The sequence below is a fragment of the Saimiri boliviensis genome, chromosome 3 (assembly GCF_048565385.1).
Source record: "Saimiri boliviensis isolate mSaiBol1 chromosome 3, mSaiBol1.pri, whole genome shotgun sequence".
NCBI classification, from domain to species: Eukaryota; Metazoa; Chordata; class Mammalia; order Primates; family Cebidae; genus Saimiri; species Saimiri boliviensis.
The window spans coordinates 172005123-172029334 of record NC_133451.1 but is presented as its reverse complement, the minus strand read 5'-3'; the positions used below and the strand labels follow the sequence as shown (position 1 = coordinate 172029334).

At 33.3% G+C, this 24212-nt stretch overlaps 1 protein-coding gene across 1 annotated transcript in view; it reads right to left on the bottom strand.

Moving 5' to 3' along the window:
• The window catches only part of LOC101036090 (N-deacetylase and N-sulfotransferase 4), a 302288-nt gene that overhangs the window by 258518 nt on the left and 19558 nt on the right, over positions 1-24212 (bottom strand). The window contains exon 2 of the mRNA XM_003929435.4: positions 6228-7451. Coding sequence (XP_003929484.1) covers positions 6228-7205 — 978 coding nt within the window. The 5' untranslated portion in view covers positions 7206-7451. The remainder of the gene's footprint in view (positions 1-6227; positions 7452-24212) is intronic.

Below are 24212 nucleotides of genomic sequence, written 5' to 3'. Positions count from 1 at the left end.
TTACTTCTATTTAGTGATTACCATTAGAATTGCAAGTGTTAAGCTCGATGATTTCTAAGTGTATACTGCCAAGCTGACCGGGCCAGAAAATCTACATTTACTCTTTCAGAAGCCAAATATGGATGCCATGTTAAATCATTAGATCTTAACCCATTAAAATTATGAGACTATAAATCAAACTCCTCATCCTTCCAGCACCTTTATCTCTGTCTGATTCCATACATTTTGGTAAACACATCTAGGCTAAAAACAAGAGTGATGACATTGTATTTCCAGCTTCCTTTTTGTTCCTCCATTGAGTACATGTTTAAGTTTTGTCAATTTTTTTAAATTGCATTTTATGTTTTGGGGTACATGTGATGAACATGCAAGATTGTTGCATAGGTACACACGTGGCAGTGTGATTTGCTGCCTTCCTCCCCTTCACCTATATCTGACATTTCTCCCCATGCTATCTCTCCCCACCTCCCCACCCCACCGTCCCTCCCCCATTTTCCCCCAACAGACCACAGTGTGTAGTGCTCCCCTCCCTGTCAATTTTACTTCTGCATGAACTTTTCTGATCTTCCTTTTCTATTCTGTTTACCACCAAACCAAACTGAGTCTATGTTACAGGCCAAACTGTCTTAGCTACTTACCACTCCTTATCTCTTTCAATGCTCACCACAATATTCTGAATTGGGTTGCTTTACATTGGCGTCACAGATACATGGTTCGAGAGTTGATGAGATTAGGTCATGGTAAACTAATAGGTGCAGAAGTTAAGATTCAAATCCAAGCCCAAGCCATTGTCTTTTAAAAGAGAGTCTGGACAGACAAGACAGATAGTTCTGAGTTTGTCCTTTGTTCTGCCACTTATTAGCCATATATTAGACAACTAGCTTAATATTGCTCAGCCTCATTTTATTCTTTCAAAGTGTAGAAAATATAACTTCTTTGTATTGTTGTGTGCTTGTAAATGATTAGCACATTTTTAGCATACATTAATATGTTAAATAAATACCTTATTTTAAGTTACAGTCATTAGTATGCTTGTATCTTCGTAATAGATTCTTTATTTGGTCTCCTCAAAACATCTCTCTGGTTCAAACAGTATATTTTCCTTCAATTCCAACTCTGATCATGTCACGTTGTAGATTAAAAACCCTCAGTGATTCTAATGGTATCCTATTTTCAACAGAATAAAGTCTAATGTTATATAACTGGATAGGGGCTTTATGTTCTGGTCACAAACAATACCTACAATTAGTCCCACTATTCCTCATTTACGTTATACTTCAGTTAACACAGGAAACTTACCATCCTCAAAAATGTCCTGATATTTTCAGCCAAGTCTTAGCTTATGCCGATCCACTGGCCTAGAATACAGTGCCCAGCTAATTTTGCTACTGTTCTGTTTAGGGATCACAGAAGACTCAAATGTCTCATCCTCTGTTAAAGTTTTCCTAGTTCCTAGAGGAGGAATTACTGTCACCCTGTCCTTGTTCCCCTTGTGCACAATAATGTTGGCATAGCCTACATTGCATTCTGCCTTTTAAGGCAGAAAATTGTGAATATGTCTTGTCTATATGACTGAAATCGGGAACTGAATACGTATTTGTGTGAACTCTATAATAAAGACCGTTATACCGAGAAACATGTATTTCTGGTATGTATTTTCTCAACTTTTTAATTTTTATTTTGTAATGTACTTTCATAGAATTTTGGCAATTTTTTAAGTGGATAATGATCCTATTTGCTTCAATAAAGGAATCTTTTAAAACAGATGATTTTTCCTTCCATTGATAAAGTTAAATGTGTGGTGCTACTTGAAAGAATTCAGCAGAAATGAAAACCTAGGTTACTTACACTGAGATTTTAAATAAAAGAAGAAAAACTGTTATTAAATGTAACCTGTACAGTAACTGTGCTCTTGCAAGTGAGTTTGAAGTTGTCCAAGGTCACTAATCACTACTAGAATACATGATAATAGACTTCTTTTTTCAAATTAGCCAAATTCGACTTATTAAAACAATTTAATTGACAAAGTGATACTCTTTGTTTACATTGAAAATAAACCATTCTTGTAAACCTTTGATACTGCCTGCTTTTCTCCTTGATCTTGAGGACTTTCAAATAGTACATTTAATTCTCACAGTTGGGCATCTAAGGATTTCATGATGTTCTAAATGTAATCCCTCCCTGACAAGGGAGATCTAAGGAGTTCTGTCTCAGGATATCAAGGCCATAGCTTCAGGGAAGTCTTGCTGATGGCTCCTCTCTCCTGCATAGGTTTCCTATGACTGAGCTTCTAACTATCACATTCTCTGTCTTGTGCCCTATGTCAAACTCAACATTGTGATGTAATTGTCCAATCCCATAGTTCCTCTAGGAATGAGCCACTGCTGTCTCTGTTGTTTTTCTAAAGATGATTGCTACCCATAAAACTGAATCCAAAGATTTGGTGCCTTTTGTTCACTGCCGAATATCTTTAATAAATGCTGACTCCCACCAGCTGGGGTCATTGCCCAGCTTTTATGCTACATTATGCTGGGTCATGCAGTCAGCAAGTATAGCATAAAAGCTGGGCAATGGGCCGGCTAGAAACTGGCAATAACTTTCACATACTGCTTCTTTGACTGCCTGGTTGGTTCACCCACCCAATTCTTGTTATCTGGACTCTTTTGCCTTGCTAAATCTATACCTGCATCAAATCTGGATTCCATCTACCAAAGACTAGACTTTGTGTTTCATCTCTAACTCTGAAAATGATTCACACCTCATTGAGTGTGAGGTATTAAATATTCTAAAAACAGATTTTTCTATTAGTTTACCAACTGCAACAAGCTTATTTATAATAATAAAATGTAGGAAACTAATACTTTCATTTACTAATATAGCTTCTCTACTAATATTCATAGGGTAAATAATGTCTCATTTTCTAAAGACACAAATTTATTAATCTTGAGTTTTTTTTTTCTTTCTCATCCAACCTTTATTCAAATTTATTCAACTTTATTCAAAGTTTCTAAAAACAGATAATAGGGAAAGCACAGTCTCTTCAATAAATAGCATTAGGAAAACTGTGTACCTATATGCAGAGGCATGAAATTAGAGCCTTTTCTCACACTATAGATGAAAATCAACTTAAAGTAGTTTAAAGACTTAATTGTAGGATCTAAGCCCATAAAATGACTAAAAGAAAACATAGGAGGAACCTCTATGACATTGGTCTGGGCAAGATTTTTTAAAATATGACCCCAAAAGCACAGGGAACAAAAGTAAAAATAAACAAATGGAATTATATCAAACAAAAGAAGCTTCTACATAGCAATGGAAGCAACAGAGTGAAGAGAAAACACAGGAAATGGGTGAAACATTTGAAAAGTATACATCTGATAAAAGATAATATCTAAAGTATATCTCAAACTCAAGAAGCTCAATAGTAAGGAAATAACTCATCTAAACAATGGACAAAAGGCCTCAATAAATATTTCTCAAAAGAAAACCTAAATAGCCAATAGACTTATAAAAATACTTAACATCACTAATCATCAGGGAAATTCAAGTCAAAACCATAATGAGATATTATATCACACCTGTTAAAATGGCTGTTATCTGCCCTTCTTTGTTCATTGGAGCATTATTTATAATAGCCGAGATGTAGAATCAGCCTAAGTGTCTATCAGTGGATAAATGGATAAAGAAAATACATATACACAATGAAATATCATTCAGGCATTAAAAAGGAGAAAATCCTGCAATTTGTGACATGAATGAACTAGAGGACATTACGCTAAGTGAAATAAGCAAGGTACAGAAAGATAAATACATAACCTCACTTTTTTTGTGGAGTCTGTAAAATCTGAACTCAAAGAAGCAGTGAGTAAAATGGTAGTTCCCAGAAGACTGAGAGTGAGGAGGTTAGAGAGATTTTGGTTAAAGTAGGCAACAAATATTTCATTTTGATAGGAAAAATAATTTGAAGAAATCTATGATTCTGATGACCATAGTTATTAACAATGTATCATATTCTTGAAAATTACTAAAATAATAGATTGCAAGGGTTTTCACCAAAAAATGGTATGTGGGGTAATTAATGCCTATGTCATTTTGCTGTATCTAAACATTTCATTATTTACACGTATTTCAGAAAACCATTTTGTACATGAAAACTATATATTATTTTTGTCAATTAAAAAATAAAATAAACATAATTCTGAGAGAGAATCAGAAATAACAACAAAAGAGGCAATAGTGTTTTCTTCAAAAGCACAGGTCAATTAATATGTGTACATAAATAAATATTAAATATTACTTAATATTAGGATATAATTTTATCTATATGTACACATACTAATAAATGCATATCCACACACATAGCTTTTCTGATTCTGTCTTGATGTGTGACATTGTTTAAGCTTTTGTTATATTTCAATATTCTTGTATTCTGTTTGGGGTTATGTCACTTAAGAAGCCATCAGTGACCTCTGAATATTATTTTGAGTAGTGGTGAGTAACAATTTGTTTTTCTATTGAGAATAAGTGAAATAGTTGAATTTGAGTTGGTTATTTCATTTGGAGTTATAAGCAACTTTTTAATTCACATTGTTCTTTAGCCTGAAACTAGGAAACGGTATCTTTTTAGACTTTGAAAATAGGAACCAATCACTCAGAGAAACTTTTCAAGTAACTGTTCTCTTTTTAAGCCTATGATTTCAAAATTAAAATAAAACTATGATTTATAGTAATTAAAGAGAATAATAAATACTAAAAAATAAAGGAAAAATGAGAAAAGTCTGGCTAGAACTCAATTGTGGCCACTTAATCTCTTTTTAACAGTCTCAAAATAAAATATTTGGGTCACAGTCAAGCAGTGCTTCATACTAACTTATTAAAAACAGAGTTCATTGGTTCAGATATACTTTGAAGGTTTTACAAAAGTGAACTTATTCTACTGCTTTCAATTATTTTGCTTTACAATGGCCATCAGGCCTTAGGATGAATCACGAGGTCAAGAAATCAAGACCATCCTGGTCAACATGGTGAAACCCCGTCTCTACTAGAAATACAAAAAATTAGCTGGGCATAGTGGCGCGTGCCTGTAGTCCCAGCTACTCAGGAGACTGAGGCAGGAGAATTGCCTGAACCCAGGAGATGGAGGTTGCGGTGAGCCGAGATCGCGCCATTGCACTCCAGCCTGGGTAACAAGAGTGAAACTCTGTCTCAAAAAAAAAAAAAAAAAAAAGAAAAAAAAAAGAAAAAAAAATACCCTGCTATTTTGAAGAAGTATCCAAATTTTATCTTTGGAAGATAAGTACTTTAACAGAAAATCCAAAAATGTCAGTAACATCTTAATACTCTTTGACTCCTTTATTATTGTTAGTTCTGTCTTCTAATTTTTGTTTATGTGTTTGCTAAAATTATTTACACACAAAATAAATTTAGTTATCCATAGGATGAGACAGTCACAAATAAAAGATCAGGTGAGACTACTGCATCAAGATATTTTAAAAGGTAATTATCTTCAGAATTGTACACCTAATCTAATGCAGCTTATTTACCTTTATCTTTATTTAATAGCAATCACAGGATGAATTGGTACTTGATCAAAACTTAGAAATGCTACCAGTAACACTGCTCTGTTTCCCCAAATAAGGCAAAAAATAAATAATAGATATAATAATGAAAGCTTCCTGAGGCCAATCCAATATCACATTCTGTATAAAATGATTTGTTTTTGCTAATACCTGTATTTGCTGATGTCTGCACATTTTATATGTGCAAATACTAGCTCGAGATCACAGAAAGATCTTGTGCCATTTCTCCATTTTCTATTTACACCACAATTTTCAAACCCAAGTTTGTCGGGGTTTGGCAGGGTAAATAGTCCAGAAATAGAGTTATGTGTATATCTTAGTTTCACTGTTACAAACTGCAGCATATGCTAGATTAAGGGAGACTAAGTGGTTCTAGCTAGGATGGGCAAGATTTAAGAAGAAGTAAGGAGATTAGGTTCATTAACTCTCTGGGATATTTTAGCTCCTGTCCCATCTGAAGCTTCTGATGTGTGTATGTGTGTATGAAGAGTTGTTAAAGCTTGGTTCAAGATTTTTCTAAATGGTTGTTTTATTTAGACTCTGTTATACCTTAAAATTTCAGTGATTAGTAACATGTTATATTCAGAATATTTTATCAGTACCACATAGTGAAATACAAATTGCAATGTTATTTATAAATATGCTTACCTTCACATCTTTGACATTCATCCTTGTTCCCTCTTTCCCAACAAATATATCATCAATGTCCACAAGGATGTACCTGTCCAAGGACAATGTCAGCCTCTTCCCTGACAAGAAGGAGATGGCATCTATGAAGATGAGCTTGTGTAGCCAAAAGTTTAAGTTGTTGCCAAAAAGTACTCGCTGAATTCCATCATGAAGACCCAGATCCTGAATCACCGTTGCAAAGAGTGTTTTGCTAGACAAGGATGAAAGGGATTTTTCTGTCTGTAATTCAGTTAAAAGTACAGGCTGGTAGGTTGAATGATTGTATTGGAAAATAGTCCAGTCTTCCCCAGGAAGAGGACCTTTCTCAACCTTAGGGGCTTTGGTAATATGCAGCAAAGGAGATTGAGGGTTAACAAAACAGTCCTTTAGAGCTAGATTATTGAAAAGATTTAACGGAAAGCCTTTTAATTGTGTACTTGGTAAGTTGTTCTCATTGGCTTTATGAAAACCGATTATACTAACACTGTATTCCACACAGTATTTTTCCAAAAGCTCTCGATTCCATGAGTCCATGCTGACATACTTCAGAATATTTTCATAAATCACTAAAGTATATTTCCCTTTGCCATTATCTGTGAGAGGAGGTATATCTCCCTTTCCAGGAGCAATAACCATGTGGTACTGAAATCGGCTGGACTCCAAAATAGCTATGATATCTTGACCGAGTTGAGAGTATTGGCTCTCCACAAAGAGAAGAACAGTTGGGTCTGTTTTGGATGTATCAATAGGTTTAAATGTTTTCAGCTCCATCGACCGATATGGTAGAATTTTGATGTCAGCACATTCTGCCTCTGCGGTGGTTTCAATAAGTGTCATTTCCTGTTTGTAGCCAGAGTAGAGAAAATAGGCAGAAATGACAATGCTCACCAAGCAAAAGGTAGCTAAGAGAACAATCAATGTTCGAAAACTTCTCCGAAGTTTCACAATCAGATTCATTTTCTAAAATAATATTTTGGTAGGCTTTTCCCAGTTTCGTTTCCTAAAGTGCCATAGTGAATAAAGTATGAGATGTTGCAAATATCACTTCCCCAAAGTTCATGTAACCATTGCAAATCATGTAAAATGTTTGAAGGGAACACAACTGAGTTAAAGCTGGAAGGCAATGGACAGGGAAGACATAAGTTGAGAAGATTTTGAATATGTCCAATACCAAGAATTGCTGCAGAATCCTCTAAGCATAATCTGAAAGAGAGGAGAAATGTAATAACTAAGACAAAAATAGAAATAGAAAGATTTATTTGTATATTAATGCTGATACCCAGAAACATATATAGCAATGATAATTTTAGTGTATTATTATGACAAAATATTAATGGTCCAATGTTTACAGTCTAGACTTAACTACCTATAGTAGATTTTTTGAAAACCCTCAGAATAGAGAAGCCAATTTTATTTTGCCTAAACATCCATATGTATATAGGAACATGTACTGAGATCATTTTCTAACTAATCAAACCAAAAAAAGAATGTAAGTAAAAAAGTAAACTTTAACGAAGAATGTCAGTTGCCATAAAACTGCCCTACAGAACTGATAAATATTACACACATATAAAATTAGGAAATCAGAATACAGAACCCAGTTTTATTTTGCCTAAACACCCATAGGTATATAGGAACATGTATTGATATCATTTTCTACCTAATCACACCATAAAAAGAATATAAGTAAAAAAGTAAGCTTTAACAAAGAATGTCACTTACCGTAAAGCTATTCTACAGAACTGATAAACATTATATACATATAAAATTAGGAAATCATGAAATCAGGAGCTTAGAGCAATGAAACATGCTCTTAGGTATCTGCTTGAGTGTCTGATATTACCAGCTGACTGAATAACTCTGTCTTAGGTTTAGAGTAGTTACAAGTTTTTCTCTCTAACAGTATATCCTGTAGCTGGACTCACAAGGAGCCATGTGGCCCTCTTCAGCATTACAGCTCAGATACACAGGATTGCTCCTTACTCATTCAAGGGGAGGCATTCTCAGGTCCCTTTAATGAAACAGGGGACAGAAAGCTTAGGTGAAAAGAACATTGACTTCTTATTCTCAAAGCATGTTTCTTTTCTTTTCTTTCTTTCTTTTTTTTTTTTTTTTTTTTTTGAGACGGAGTTTCACCCTTGTTACCCAGGCTGGAGTGCAATGGTGCGATCTCGGCTCACCGCAACCTCCGCCTCCCGGGTTCAGGCAATTCTCCTGCCTCAGCCTCCTGAGTAGCTGGGATTACAGGCACGTGCCATCACGCCCAGCTAGTTTTTTGTATTTTTAGTAGAGACGGGGTTTCACTATGTTGACCAGGATGGTCTCGATCTCTCGACCTCGTGATCCACCCGCCTCGGCCTCCCAAAGTGCTGGGATTACAGGCTTGAGCCACCGCGCCCGGCCTCAAAGCATGTTTCTTAATTTTGCCTACTCCTGTAATAAGAATTAAAACTCTTACCCGTTGTCAATTTTTATCCAAGAATCAGATGTTCTATTTCTCTACCACTTCCTTTAGTTCAAAAGTAAATGAATGTAGAATGCATTTGGGTTACCTTGTTCTTACATTGCTCTAAAGAAACATCTGAGACTGGAAAATGTATAAAGAAAAATGTTTTAATTGGTTCACAGTTCTGCAGGCCTTACAGGAAGCATAGCAACTTCTGCTTCTGGGGAGATCTCAGGAAGCTTCCATTCATGGTAGAAGGCAAAAGCGGAGCTAGATGTCTCACATGGTGGAAGCAGGAGCAAAAGAGAGAGTGTGGGCTCAGAAGACAGGAAGATGAGGATATGTTTGGAACTTCCTAGAGACTGGTTTTAAATGGTAGTGACCAAAATGCTGATAGTGACATGGACAGTGAAATACAGGCTGAGGAGATCAAAGATGGAAATAAGAAACTTACTGGAGGCTAGAGAAAAGATCACTTTTTGTTATGCCTTAGCAAACAACTTGGCTACACTGTGGCCCTGCCCTATGGATCTGAGGAAGTTTGAGCTTGAATGTGATGATTTAGGGTATCAGGTGGAAGAAATTTCTAGGCAGCAAAGCATTCAGGAGTTGACCTGGCTTTTTCTAACAAACTATGCTGAGATACATGAGCAAAGAAGTGACCTAAAATCAGAACTGATATTTAAAAGAGAAGCAGAACCATAAGGCAATTAAAACCCTTTTCTTTGTAAATTACCCAGTTGCAGCTATTTCTTTATAACCATTTGAGAATGAACTAACACAGCATTAAAAAAATCCCAAACTGCTTCATCACAAATGTGCATAATTTTCCATTATTATTATATGTTTTTCTTTGTAGAGATGATTCTGAGTTTTATGAATTACTTTTTATACAAGTTTTCTTCATTCCCCTCCAAACTATTAGAGTACTTAAATAATGTTCAGTTTCTCAATTTGCCAAACTTTCCCTACGATAACTATCTTGGGTGAAAATAGTTCATGTTATCAATGTGTAATATATATATTTAAAATGTGTATTATTGATACATTACATCATAGAGAATTAAATTAGCTGTTTATAATGAGCAGTATGGTCTACCATACTGTGTATATTTTACAATTTCTGTATTTTTAAATTTGGGGATCTGAGCAATTAATGGTTGCTAATGATAACTGAAAACATTTTAGATTAAATGATTCAACATTATAATGTTTGGTCACTACATTTTATTTTATATTTCTACGTTTTAAAATAGTTAACCTCATTAGAAATTCACATTTAAAAAATCTACATGAAGTTGAAATGCTTGTTTTTGTCAGAAAATAACTTTTGAACGTTTTCAAAAAATTTAAAGTTTACATCAAATACTTTAAATATTTTAATTTTTCAGACTCCAAATATATAAATGGACTTATTTTTTCCCTGTAAAATATATTGTACCAGTTTGAAAAGTCTCTCCAGTGATTTCACATTAACTTTAAAAACAAATGAATGCCACACGTTGGGGACTTATTAATACTCTATTCAAAAATTTTATTTATTTATTTATTTTGAGATGGAGGCATGCACCACCACACCAGGTAAATTTTTGTATTTTTAATAGCAATAGAGTTTCACCATGTTGGCCAGGCTGGTCTCAAACTCATAACCTCAGGTGATCCACCAGCCTCAGCTTCCTATAATTCTGGAATTATAGGAGTGAGCCACTGCACCCAGCCAAATAAAATTCTTTAAGATAATTGTCTGCTTTCCAAAAGTATTTGAAAAATCAGTTCCCTTTAACAAAATTGGATTGCATTTTACTAAAAAGAAATGGGATACAGCAACAAAAAGGCTTTGGTTTGGTATGAAATATATAAACCAATTATACTATGCCGTCTACTTTTATGTGTGCTTGAAAACGTTCATATATAAATTTTTAAATAAAAACAAAATTAAAACATATACATATAGATATTTACCTATGTAGTGTGTAGTGTGTGTGTGTCACAATATTGAAATTAAAAGATATTTGGAAATTGTCAAAGGAGATTATTAATCTTATATCAGTTCCTTGATTTCTCGAAGCTCACATTTTTAATTTAAAAAATCCATTTAAACAAACATAAAAATCAGATCCACCCTGTTCAAATTCACACCACTCCCCCAAATAACCCAATATGAGCTGATATCTACTTACATACTTTGGAGAACTGATTAGTATTTTAGGAATAAATGTAATCAGAAGACTTGGAGATAAATTAAATGTATACTTTTTCAAATCCTTACTTTTTCTGACATTAAAAATGTGATTGTTATTTTTGAATATTCAAAGGAGAACATGATGGTTTTGCATGTTTAGAATATCTCATCCTAATGCAATAGTGGAAAATACATTTAAAAAAAAAAAAAACATATGGGGCAAGAATCTGCCAGCCCAAAGAATAAATAAAATTTAAATGTGACATTTATTTAACAGTAATATGTTCAGAGTTAGGAGAATGATAGATACATATTATCACCATGGAAGACATATTTGTTTCAATGTAAGTGTTTTAATAAAAGGAGTTATCCTTCCCATTCAATTCTCCCAGTTTTCCTTCCCTAGCAAAACTGGCCAGTAGCGATGAGGAAGCCTGGACCATAAAACATGATACACCATAAATGTTTACTTATGTCTCACACCTGAACTAAGAAATTGTATTATGACATTGTTTGAGATGCCAAAGAATTGTTGTCTGTTATTACTTTGCATCTCCTACATACTACTGTGACCCTTAACATGGTGTGGGAAAAGGCATGCAGGAGTATGGATAGGGAGAACAATCAGCGTAAGAATCTTATGTTGTTACCATAAGTCAAAGAAGACAATTGAGGTTATTTTTCAAAGAGCACAGAAAAAAATATTTCAGGATAATAACAAAGATGTTAAAATGCTTCCATAATGGTATAAAATAAGGGACATCTGTTTTTAAGTAGTCTAGGGTAATACACCAAAATGTTTATTTTACCTTAATTAGTGTTTTCTTCAGGAAGACCCTGGGACAAGTTAGCAACAAACAGAAACATTTGGGAGCTTTCTATTCCCCACTTTCCCCTTACATGGTGACATTGACCTTTCATTGTAGAAAGAGCAGACAAATATGTGGATTACTGAGTAAATTGCATCTATGGAAAAACTATTTTATTAACCACCAAACCAAGTAAGTTAAATAGGCTTTGGTCCCAATTCTTCTAAATTTATCATTCCATGTTTGAGTAAATCTATAGCTAAAAATTTGGAAAGAGAGATCTACTTATTATTTGTCATAATGACCTGTCACAAAATGTGGGCTTCATGACCCCTGCACAGGCTTTGTTGAGAAAAAGAGGGAGACTTTTGTAGGTGTTTCCTTTCCTGTTCTCACTTCTGTTTTCTTATCTTTACCTTTTATCCTTCCAAGTGTTGCTTATCACCTAGGTAGTAGTGGAGTAAATATCTCCTAGAATATTTTACTCTCTTTCAAGATTAGAAAATATTACATGCAGATATTAACATTTCTGTTTCATTTATCTGTTATGATTGCTTTAGACATTTTCACAATGTGTTTAGAGATTCTCTAAAATACAGTTTGCAATGTTCATTTGCACATAATCATTGCAAACTTCTAGTAATCTCTAGTAGCAGCAGAGAAGTGCATTAGTAAACAAAGCAATTATAGGTACTACTGTAGTTATTGCTAATTTTTTGAAAGGCAGATATACAGAAGTAAGGTATATACTAAATCACATTGTATATACATATGGTTGTTTCTTTGTTGAAAGTGATCTGATGAACTGTATAGATCATTAAAGAGGTTCATGAAAATTCAACTAAAATTGAAAACAACATCAACAACATTTGCCAGCCTTTAATAACTGGCTACTACTTGCTGGTAACTATGCTATATTCTTTGTATTCATCATCCTGTTTATTCTTTAAGGGTCTATTTTTAAAATGACAAAATTGAACTTTAAAGGTTTAAAAACAGAACTAAGATTAAACTACTAATGATTTATGATGCTAGAATTCTACAACTGTACTGTTGAGAAAAAACAAAAATTAAGTGAAGCCAAGAACTTAGCAATCAGTAAAATTAAATAATTTAACTGCATATCAGCAAATTTTCTTTCAATTTTAAAAGTTCAGACATTCAAAGCCAAACATGCCTACCAAAAATGAAGAACAACTGTAGAGGTGAATTGAATTGATTTAAAAGCAGCTGTATTGTAAGTTGGAATGACTTAAGTATTTGCAATAATTTCACCAACCTTGACTTTTTGGGATATCTGTGGGAAAAACAGTGATTACGCACCTTGTTTTCACATGCTTCATGAGTTTTTTTTTTTGTTTGCTTTTAGGAATCATAAAAAATTAGCTCATATTTTATATTAATGAAAGAAAATTTTTAATTAAAGCTGTTATACAGGGTGGGCATTGTGGCTCAAACTTGTAATTCCAGCATTTTGGGAGTCTGAGACTGAAGGATTGCTTGAGTCCAGGAGTTTGAGACTAGCCTAGACAATAAAGCAAGATCTTGTATCAATACAAAATAATTTAAAAAAAATACATAGCCAGGTGTGGTGGTGTGAACCTGTAGTGCCAGCCACTTGGGAGGCTGAGGCTAGGGGGATACCTTGAGCCCAGAAGTTCAAGGTTGCAGTGAGCTATGATTGCATCACTGTACTCCAGCCTGGGTGACAGAGGGATACCTTATCTGAAAACAGGTAAAACCTCCAAAACACAGAGACTATTATATAAACATTTAACTTTTTGTTCATATACACTAATTGCACCAGTGCTTCTTTGGGGTGAATTCCAAAATTTGTAACCATCTGAAATGGTTTGGCTGTGTCCCCACCCAAATCTCATCTTAAATTGTAGTTCCCATAATTCCCATGTGTTGTTGGAGGGACCTGGTGGAAGATAGTTGAATCATTGGGTTGTTTATCTCCATGCTGTTCTTGTGGTAGTGCGATCTCATGAGATCTGATGATTTTATAAGGAGCTTCCCCTCTTTGCTCAGCATTCATTCTTTCTCATCACCCTATGAAGAGATACCTTCTACCATGATTGTAAGGTTCCTGAGGACTCCCCAGCCATGAGGAACTGTGAGTCAATTAAACCTCTTGTATTAACATGACCTGGATGTGAGACATGGAGTCAAAAGAGATCATTTTGGAACTTTAAGGCTTAATGACTGCCCTATTGGATTTCAGACTTTTATGGGACCTGTAGCCCCATTTTTGGGCCACATTCTCCCATTTGGAATGGGAATATTTACCCAATGCCTGTAGCCCCATTGTATCTAGGAAGTAACTAACTTGCTTTTGATTATACAGGCCCATAGGCAGAAGGGAATTGCCTTGTCTCATATGAGACTTTGGACTTGGACGTTTGGGTTAACGCTGGAATGAGTTAAGACTTTGGGGGACTGTTGGAAGGGCATGGTTGTATTTCAAAATATGAGGACATGAGATTTGGGAGGGGCAAAGGGCATACTAGTACCGTTTAGCTCTGTGTTACCAACCAAATCTCATCTTGAATTGTAATTCTCATAATTCCTATGTATCATAGAAGGGACCTGGTGAAAGGTAATTGAATCATGGGGATGATTACTCCCATGCTATTCTCATGATATTGAATGAGTTCTCAGGAAATCTTACTGTTTTATAAGTGCTTTTTCCCCTTTGCTTAGCACTCATTCTCTCTCCTGCCACCCTGTAATAAGGTGCCCTTTGCCATGATTTTAAGTTTCCTGAGGACTCCCCATTCATGTAGAACTGTAAGTCAATTAAACCTGTTTTCTTTACAAATTACCCAGTCTTGGATATTTCTTCGTAATGTGAGAATGGATTAGTACCTCATCTTTCAAGAGAGATACAGTATTTCCAAATTATAGGCCACCAACATGTAAGTGAAAATGAAGGAGATCAGAATAGAAATATTGTCATACTTCAGGTACAGCAGAGGTAAGCAGTACTTTATGAAACTTTATGTTAGGGTATCTGTCTATGCAGTGTGCGTGTATTTGGATAACAATGTAAAAATATTACTTACTCTGGGTCATAGTCAAAAGTGTTTGAGGAGTGCTACTCAATAGGGCACAGCTAATTCAAATTATTTAATCTGGTTTTAAGAAAATTATAAATATCATAAAGGTTTTAGCTAAAGATCAATGCAGTCTCTTATGATTCTGAGTTGTTTTGGAAAATATTCAATATTGATTAAATAGTTCTCGAGACTATGAAATGGTTGCTATGACACAGGTAGTCCCATAGAATTTCTTTCAGCTTCCAGGTCAAAAAAACTGTGACAATTTCAGTAGCAACTATTGTTACATAAATCATAACTTTTTCAAAATAGAGGTAAAAAGTAATGAGTAATTGTTATATTTAATCAAAATCAAAGTAGTATGCCCAGTTTATAATTTTCTGCAGAAATAATCTTTTCCATACCCATGAATAACCAGTTGATTATCACCTAACTTCCATACGCTTCATATTTTTTTGATTTCAGTGACATAATATAAATTTATTTTAGTCCCCAAAGTGTGCATTTTTACCAGTACAAACTCCTAAAAGTGTCATTTCAAACATAATGATAACATTACTACCATAATATTATATTGTAACATAATATTATACTAGGTACATAGCTCTGAGCTACCAGCTACATTCATACTTCAAAAGATTATGAAGTCAACTCAGTAAATAGAAGAGTAAATGTCAGGCAATTTCTTTTATCACCATTTCCTGCAGAGATATGTATACTGCCTACTTTCTTGTTCTTGTTTTTTAAATAACATAAATGACATGATTTTTTTAAGTAAATAGTCAAATTTATTAAAACCAACTACAAATTTCTATGCATGCATCTTGTTTATTAGAAAAACATAGTGATTTTGCAAATAAGGACACTTTTATATGGATATTTGTTCTGCTTTTCCATATAAGATTTAGTTAGAGCAGTAGGAATGCTACCTGTGGCCAAGTTGAGAGGTCTGGTAATCAATCGTTTCTTGGAACTTTGTATTTATATTTACAGCTAAGATTTCATCACTGAATTTCACCCTTATACTACTAAAATAATAATTAGATCTCCAGAATGTATGGGCCAGAATTAAACAATTTTTGAATAAGTAGATCTGTCCTCAGGGTTTCTGACATTCAGACAATTTCCTCAGTACCTTAGGATGACTTTGGGATAAATCTGTGACTCTGTCTCATTTTGTATAGATTTGGAGGTAATACTTACAATGGGACTTTTATAATCAAACTAAAATCAGACAGGCTATCTAAAATTCAGTTCAATCTTGGATTTTCTCTTATTTTCTCTCTTGTATAAGAAGCCAAGCCTTTTACCTGACATCCATTCAGCAAATATATATATTAACTTTTATTAAAAGCCTATTTACCAGGTACCTCTGCAAATTCAAATATTTCTTTCATTATATCAAAAGCATCTAAATTATTTTGTTTTAATCTGTTGTGTTTCTTCCCTTTCCTATTTCCTTTTCATCTCTAGAAATTTTTTTCCTGTTTTTTTCTTTTCTTATATTTTTCCTTGACGGTGAGTGGTTTTAAAGTTAATGACTTAACCTTATGCTAACGGATTTCACGTGAAAAGGGTGAACATTAATCTGCTAATATATGTAACAATGTTGTGATTTCCTATATTGATTTTTTTTCACTCCATATAAACAATTTACATGGAGGCTACAGAAGATGACTGAGGAAATATATTGTCATGGTATGTTTTCCTGTTTAGATATAATATTATTAACTATTTTCTTTCAAAAGTAAACTTTTTTTTTCTGTAAATTATCTCGTCTACAAAGATGATGTGAAAAATGTTTTAGAAACTCAAATCCTTTTTTCTTAACAAAATGTATGTATATTTTATACTTGAAAGCATTATAAATTTAGATAATCCATAATATTAGAAGTACAGTGAACATTAACAAATTCTCATTTCGATTTCTATATTTTTCTGTATAATGTGTTGTTTATAGTTTAAAATATAATTTTAATCTTATTTTTGCACTTACAATTAAGACAGTTATAATAAAAGGGAAATGTGATTAAGATATCTTTCAAATATATATCATTCTTTAATTTCTATTTCCCCAACTTATAATATTTTGATGATTTCAGTAACTTTGTAAGCCAGGGGCCCCTTCCCTGAGCTCCACAATCATCTACTTTAAGAAGAAACAGACAGCAAAGGTTGAACTGGCTCAAAATCATGCAGGGAGCCAGGCTGGCTCCTTCTTACTAATGTTTTCCAAACCTAAAAAATTCTCATCGTTTTTGATGGCTGCATAATATTCCATGGTGTATATGTACCACATTTTCCCTATCCAGTCTATCATCGTTGGGCATTTGGTTTGGTTCCAGGTCTTTGCTATTGTAGACAGTGCTGCAATGAACATTCGTGTGCACGTGTCCTTGTAGTAGAATGATTTATAATCCTTTGGATATATACCCAGTAATGGGATTGCTGGGTCAAATCATCATTCTCAGCAAACTGACACAAGAGCAGAAAATCAAACACCGTATATTCTCGCTCATAGGCGGGTGTTGAACAATGAGAACACATGGACACAGGGAGGGGAGCGCTACACACTGGGGTCCGTTGGAGGTAAATGGGGGAGGGGCGGGGGGGTGGGGAGGTGGGAAGAGATAGCATGGGGAGAGATGACAGATACAGGTGAGGGGACGGAAGGCAGCAAAGCACACTGCCATGTGTGTACCTATGCAACAATCTTGCATGTTCATCATATGTACCCCAAAACCTAAAATGCAATTAAAAAAAATGAAAAAGAAAAAAAAAATTCTCACTGTCCTTACCTGCGTCCTGAGTCCATAGATAATGTGTATCTCTTCTAAAGTTAATCATCTCTTTAAAATTTTGCCTCCACCTATTTTCTAGAACTTCAACCTCTCTTTTCTGGGGACTTTTAAAAAACTAGTATAATGCTTTCTGAGTAACTGACTATGAACAGCATCTAAATAGGTTTTGTTTGTAATTATAACCTTGTCTTGTTTTGTTTTTAGAGGAGTTTCGCTCTTGTCCCCCAGGCTGAAATGCAATGTCACGATCTTGGTTCATTGCAACCTCTGCCTCCTGGGTTCAAGCAATTCTCCTGCCTCAGCCACCTGAGTAGCTGGGATTACAGACACCCTCCTCCACACCTGGCTAATTTTGTGTGTTCGTTTTTAGTAGAGATGGGGTTTCACCATGTTAGCCAGGCTTATCTCAAACTCCTGACTTCAAGTGATCCATCTGCCTCTACCTCCCAACGTGCTGGGATTACAGGTGTGAGTCACCATGCCCCACCAATTATAATCTTTAGATATCTGTATGGTTTCAGTCTCTACCACTTCCTCACTATTCCTAGTTTCTGGGTTCTGTGTTTATTTTAGTTTGAGATTCCAGGTATCATTTTGTTAACAAGTTTAGTTCATGCCCGTATTCATAACATTTTCTATCACATTCACCCCCACCCCCAATCTAAGCAACTGCCCTAATTTTTCTCTTCAGAGTCAAGCTTTTTGAAATTTTAGTCTTATAAGATTTCTTATCTTGTTATTACTACACTTTATGTATTGAACCATTTACAGTTTTGGAATGGCTCAGGTTATCTCTTTTATCTTTAAGTCTAATCAGTTATTACTCATTTTTAGAAAGATTCAGCTTGGGTAACACTACCTCAAAAAAGTCACCCCTGGCATTACAGAAGTTAGTTTAGCGAGTGTGTCTCCACTATGCTCTCATGGTACAGCCAGTAACAAAGACATTTCAATTGAGTAATTATCCATGGATTTCCACCAAGGCAGGAGCTGTGATTTATTCAGAACTGTATATTCTGTACTTTGTAAATTCCCTGCTATGTCATGCACAAAACAATTATGCCAAAACAACAATAACGTACTTACATCCTGCATATATTCACCTTCTTTGTCTACCCCAAGGTACAACTCAAATGCTCTCTGCTCCAGACACTTGTTGGAAAAGGTGGTAGAAGATGGAAGAAGTCTGAACTTCAGTTTCTTCGTTTTCCGAATGCAGGATATAAAATGGTTTATATTTTTATTTCCATGCATATACTCATAAGGGAAGATTTGGAAGGATACTTAACAAAATATTTATCATCTCTGTTTTGTGCTTTTCTAAATTATTTGAATTTTTGCAAGAATCATGTGCTAGCTTTATAAAAGCACAAAAATGTAGGGAAAATGTTTTAAATGGGTGAGTTTCATAACTGTAAGTTTACTTCAAAATATAAAATACTATAATCCGATGAATAACAAGCCTTTCCTAGTCATGCCTGCCACTGGTAGTCTTTCTTCTTCTAAATCTCTGAAGAACATGTTGTCTTTATCGTTTTTATAATACCTTTGCTTTTTTACATAATTTATTTATGTGTCTTCCCCAGAAGACCGTGGGTACATTTTCAATAGCCTAGTCTATATATAAAGCTTCTCTTTTCGCAATAAGCTACTTAGTTTATTTTTCTTCAAGCATAATCCAATACTAAATTAGACACGGAGTAGATTAGTAATAATCTTGAGTAAGTAAATTAAATTGATGTTCAATGTCATAACATTTTAATCGTTTTCTTTTAAATTGGAGCAATGATCTCAGAATCAAGCCTAAAGTTTTGAAAACTAGAAAATCAATTGCACCAAATTATCTGTAAGTTTACTTACTGTTAACCAGATCCATTTGTAGTCACAGGATATGTAGGTCTGAAGAAATCTGGATTGCATTAACATTGATATATGTCCCTTCAGAATTTATGTTTTTATTTGTATTATTTTTATTTATTTATTTATTTATTTGGTAAGCACATAAAATTTAATCTACCCTTTTTACCAACTTCAAGTACCATGTACTATTATCATTCAGCATTATTTTAAAGTCCCAGCTTATCATTTTTAAATACAATGATAAAGATATTATTTCTGTCTCAATCATTAATTTTCTTGTGTTATTTTTAGAAGACATTTTCGAATGAATTTTTTACTACTCAATCATTTCTCTTGCATTTCAGAGAATGGAATATGTGTTTTTACTAACAACAAAACCCTGTTACAAAATTACCTGTACCAATATAATAGCCTACTGTACAGCATTATGCTCTTTATTTTTAAAAAATTAAAAAATTAATTACACCAAGTTTTTATTTTTGAAAAAGCCAAAATGATAATAGAAGATAACATATTACAAGACCTCTATATTGCCTAAACTTGTAAAATACCCAAAACTAAAATAGAAAAGTATGTAATTAAATTAAGAAAAGATAAAATAATAAAATGAAATAATTTATTCTCAATCTGATCACCATTTTTATAACAGAGGCCATAGAACGGATTTATTAATTATATTTGATATTTGTTTTTCTAGAATTAGGAAATAATATATTGGTATATCACGTTTATGTGAAAAGAGAAAATAAGAAATTTCCTTTATTAAAATGGATATTTCTGAGCACTCTTCTGGTCTCCTAACTTTTTCAACACTAGAGGGCAATATACTCTTGCTTTTATTGCAAAAGTAGGCCAACAGCACCTGTTTTCCATTGACTGACAGGTTACTAAGTGCTAACTCCGTTTCCATTGACAGGTTACTAAGTGCTAACTCCGTTTCCATTGACAGGTTACTAAGTGCTAACTCCGTGAGTCCAGAGAGTATAGGCAACTGGGCTCTCAGGATGAGCATCATGCTGTTGACATCAAGGAAATATCAGAGACTCAATGTTAAAACAAAACTTTTGCCACAATTACACATCAAATATATTTTGACCAATTTTCTTTTTTACATTTGTAATAAACAGCCATTTTTATATTGCTGTATGGTTCCCTGCTTCTGAAGTTTTATTTCTGATTTTTAATATACATCTTTTTGTTAGTATTGTGCACAAAAGAAGAAAAAATAAAACATCAACTCTGTTTAATATGTTGCTAATTTTTATGAATTTTTAAGATCTAAATATTTTTCTGAGAGTTACGATACCTGCAATTCAAGTATATCTCAAACGAATTGACACATCTTGATTTCAAATTACCATTTATCTAGAATAACTTTATTTTATTTTAGCTATATACAATCACATGCGTTTGTTTTGGCAAAATAAATTTGCTTTTTTATTTTATATTTCTCTGTTATGCAAACATGCCTGTGCAATAATTTCATTTAAAATAAATGACAAATTTCTAAAAATTTGAATCTGCTCAAATGATTAATCATTTATATCTTAAGAATAAAAAAACATAAAATGAGTAATATGAATAACTTATATACAAAAGACAAATGTGGCACAAAGATCTAGATTCTCTCTCCATCTACTCTTCTTCTCAATTATGAGATAGGAAGAAAAAAAATAAGAACTATATTTGAAATGACTTAAAATTGCAGTTGCAATTTCCATTTAGGATGGCATTATGATTTATTTGCAAATGAAGCTTTCTGGATACCAACTTCTACGGCTTATAGTTATGTCTTAGAGTTGTCACGTTATGTGCTTCCATTATAATTCATCATTTTCATGAGAATTGGTAAAAATACATGTTCACATGCAGTTGCTTTGTAGATGATTTGAAAGATAATGGATCATTAGGAGGTTGTGATTGCAATGAAGTTTACTCAAATTAATCGTTCTGAGTAAAATGCATATATATATATATATATATATATATATAAAATCGACTTTATTTTTATTCATATTTTGAAATCTTTTCCAAAGTTGCTTTTCCTAAATAAGTCATTCAAATTTGTTGAAGTATTTTTTTTTTTGGTACTAACAAAGCTTGTTCAGTAACTATCATAGAATTTCTTATAAACAAGTACTAAATAATACTGTAACATAAGATGCAAACTATATAATTGGAATGCAAATATTGAGGTGATTAAAGGTAATACAAAAATAGTTCTTAATTAGATTTAGTCACATTACTCCACCACAGTTATGGTTAAGGGCACATACACACACAGAAATATCAGAAAAGTCCATTTTGAAAAGTGATCATAAAGCAAATATTTCACAAGGCCATATCCCAGCAAGGCCCATATTGGGATCTGGGAGTTCTTTAAGTGCCACTGCTACTGTTTTCCTTAAAACATAGATTGGACGAAGACCACTAACCTAAAAGATATTTGTTCTGGACTCATTTATTCACTCATTCACTAGCTTCTGATTCAAAGTCTGCTAGAGGTATTTCAGATTAGCTGCTTTTAGTAGACATGTCCATGACTTGGCTGTGAGAGAGCCTGGGAAACAATTATTTGATATCTGTATATGATGTGGAAACTCATATAATCATTTATTTCTCAAATACAAGAAGTATGTTCAAGTTGCTGCATATAAATGAAATTTAAAACATGATAAAATGTGAGTTAATCTAAGTGAACTTGAGTATAGAAAATGATAATAATAAAACCTTGAGGAATTAAAGTCAAACCAAAGTCTAATTGAAATAAATAAGCACAATAATATAAATATACTAAGGGAATAAATGCTGTATTTTCTGAGATGATCATAACATCAATTGACTTCATATATTGGTAAGGTAGGTATGTATACTGTGATCTAGTGAAACCAATAAAAAATATAACTATGTTCTTCAACCTCAAAACTAGTATTGAATAAAAAATAAAATGAGAGAAAATTAGTCAATTAAACAATCGTAGTAGGAAACCTATAGCATGTAAGGCTAATAGAAAACACAAAACGAGTAGATCTGTTTAGGTTAGCAACTATGTTAAAACTATATTAACTAAATTATCTTTTAAAAACAAAAATTTGCATACTGACAAAAAATCCTAGTATATGCTGATTACAGCTTACCTAAAATAATTATGAAAGTATGAAAAAAATGCAGAAATCATTTTGTAAGGATAGAAAGTTCAGTTCACCATGGAGACATTACAATTTAAACATACATGCGTTCAGTATCATGGCCTTAACTTTACAAAGCTAAAATAGGCATAACTACAACAAAACATTTATAAATTCCCAATCACAGAGTAAGAATTCGTACCATTTTAAAAGAATAATTTCATCATGAAAGTGGATAGACTATTAGGAAGACTAAAAGACCTAAATAACATGACTAACAAATTTGGTCTAAAAGACATATTTAAAATATGATCCCCAAGACCTGGAAAATATGTAGGGAATTTGAGAATACTTACAAAAACAAATCATTCCAAGCACCAAAGAAAATCTCAACACATTTTAAAGAGCTAAAAATCACATGGAGCATATGCACTGACTGTGATGTAATGTACTCAGCAACTAATAACAAAATAATATAAAAATTATCATTTATTTACAATTTAGGAAACATAATTAAAAACAATTCTAAATAAGATATGAGTAAAATAAATTTAGAGCTTTAGAAACATGTACCTGAAAAAGATCCGAAAATTAATAAGCTAATAATGTAAGCATTCATCTGGAAAGCTAGGAAAAAGCAATAAAGTAATAAAAAGGTGGTAGAAGGAAATAAATAACAAAGATGAGCAGAACGCAATTAGATAAAAAATACAATAGGGAGAAAAATAAAGCAAGAAGCTGATTTTTTTTTAATAGCTAATCAATTTGACAAACCTCTGCCGACATGAAGATAAAACAAGATAAAGCAAACATAACTGATCAAAATGAGTAAGAAAACTACATCTACTTCAGACATTAAAGGATAAAAAAATTATTAATGAATTTATAACAAATATTTTAATCTTAAATGCATTTAAGTTTATAAAGTTCTTATAAAATATTGTTTTATTAAAATTTAAGATTTAGAGAAGTCTCAAAATGAATAAAGCAAAATAAGATTTGAATAGTCAAAAATATATCCAGAAAGAAACCTCCAGTCACTGATGTCCCCAGAAGATCCCATCAAAGCTTCAAAGAATAACGTAATTCCAATCTAACATAATCTGTTTTCAGAGAAAAGGTAAGAGTAATAGGTGTTAACCTGATTTTATGAGAGTAACATAATCTTGATAGTAATAACTAATAAGTGACAATACAAAAAAAGTAAATCACAAACAACATAATTCATGAATATAAGAGGTAAAAATTATAAATATAAGCCAAACCAGTTATTTATAAAAAGAACACAACAGAATGACAAAGTTGGAAGCAGCCATTGTGAGTTGAATTATTTTTCCCCAAAATTAATAGGTTGATTTTCTAACCCCCCGTGTCTCAGAATGTGACCTTATTTGGAAATAGGATTGTTGCAGTTGTAATTTGTTAAGCTGACGTCCTGCTGTAGCAGGGTAGGTCCCTAATCTAATATGACTGCTGTCCTCATAGAGAGAAGAAACATGACAGACAAGTGCACAGGGAGAATACCACAAGCCAAGGAACTACCAGAAGCCAGAAGAGAGGTCTGGGACAGATCTTTCCCTACCATCTTCAGATGGAGCATGGTCCTGTTGTCACATTGATCTAGAACTTCTAGCCTCCAGAACATATTGTTGTCTCCAGAACTGTGAGACAACATA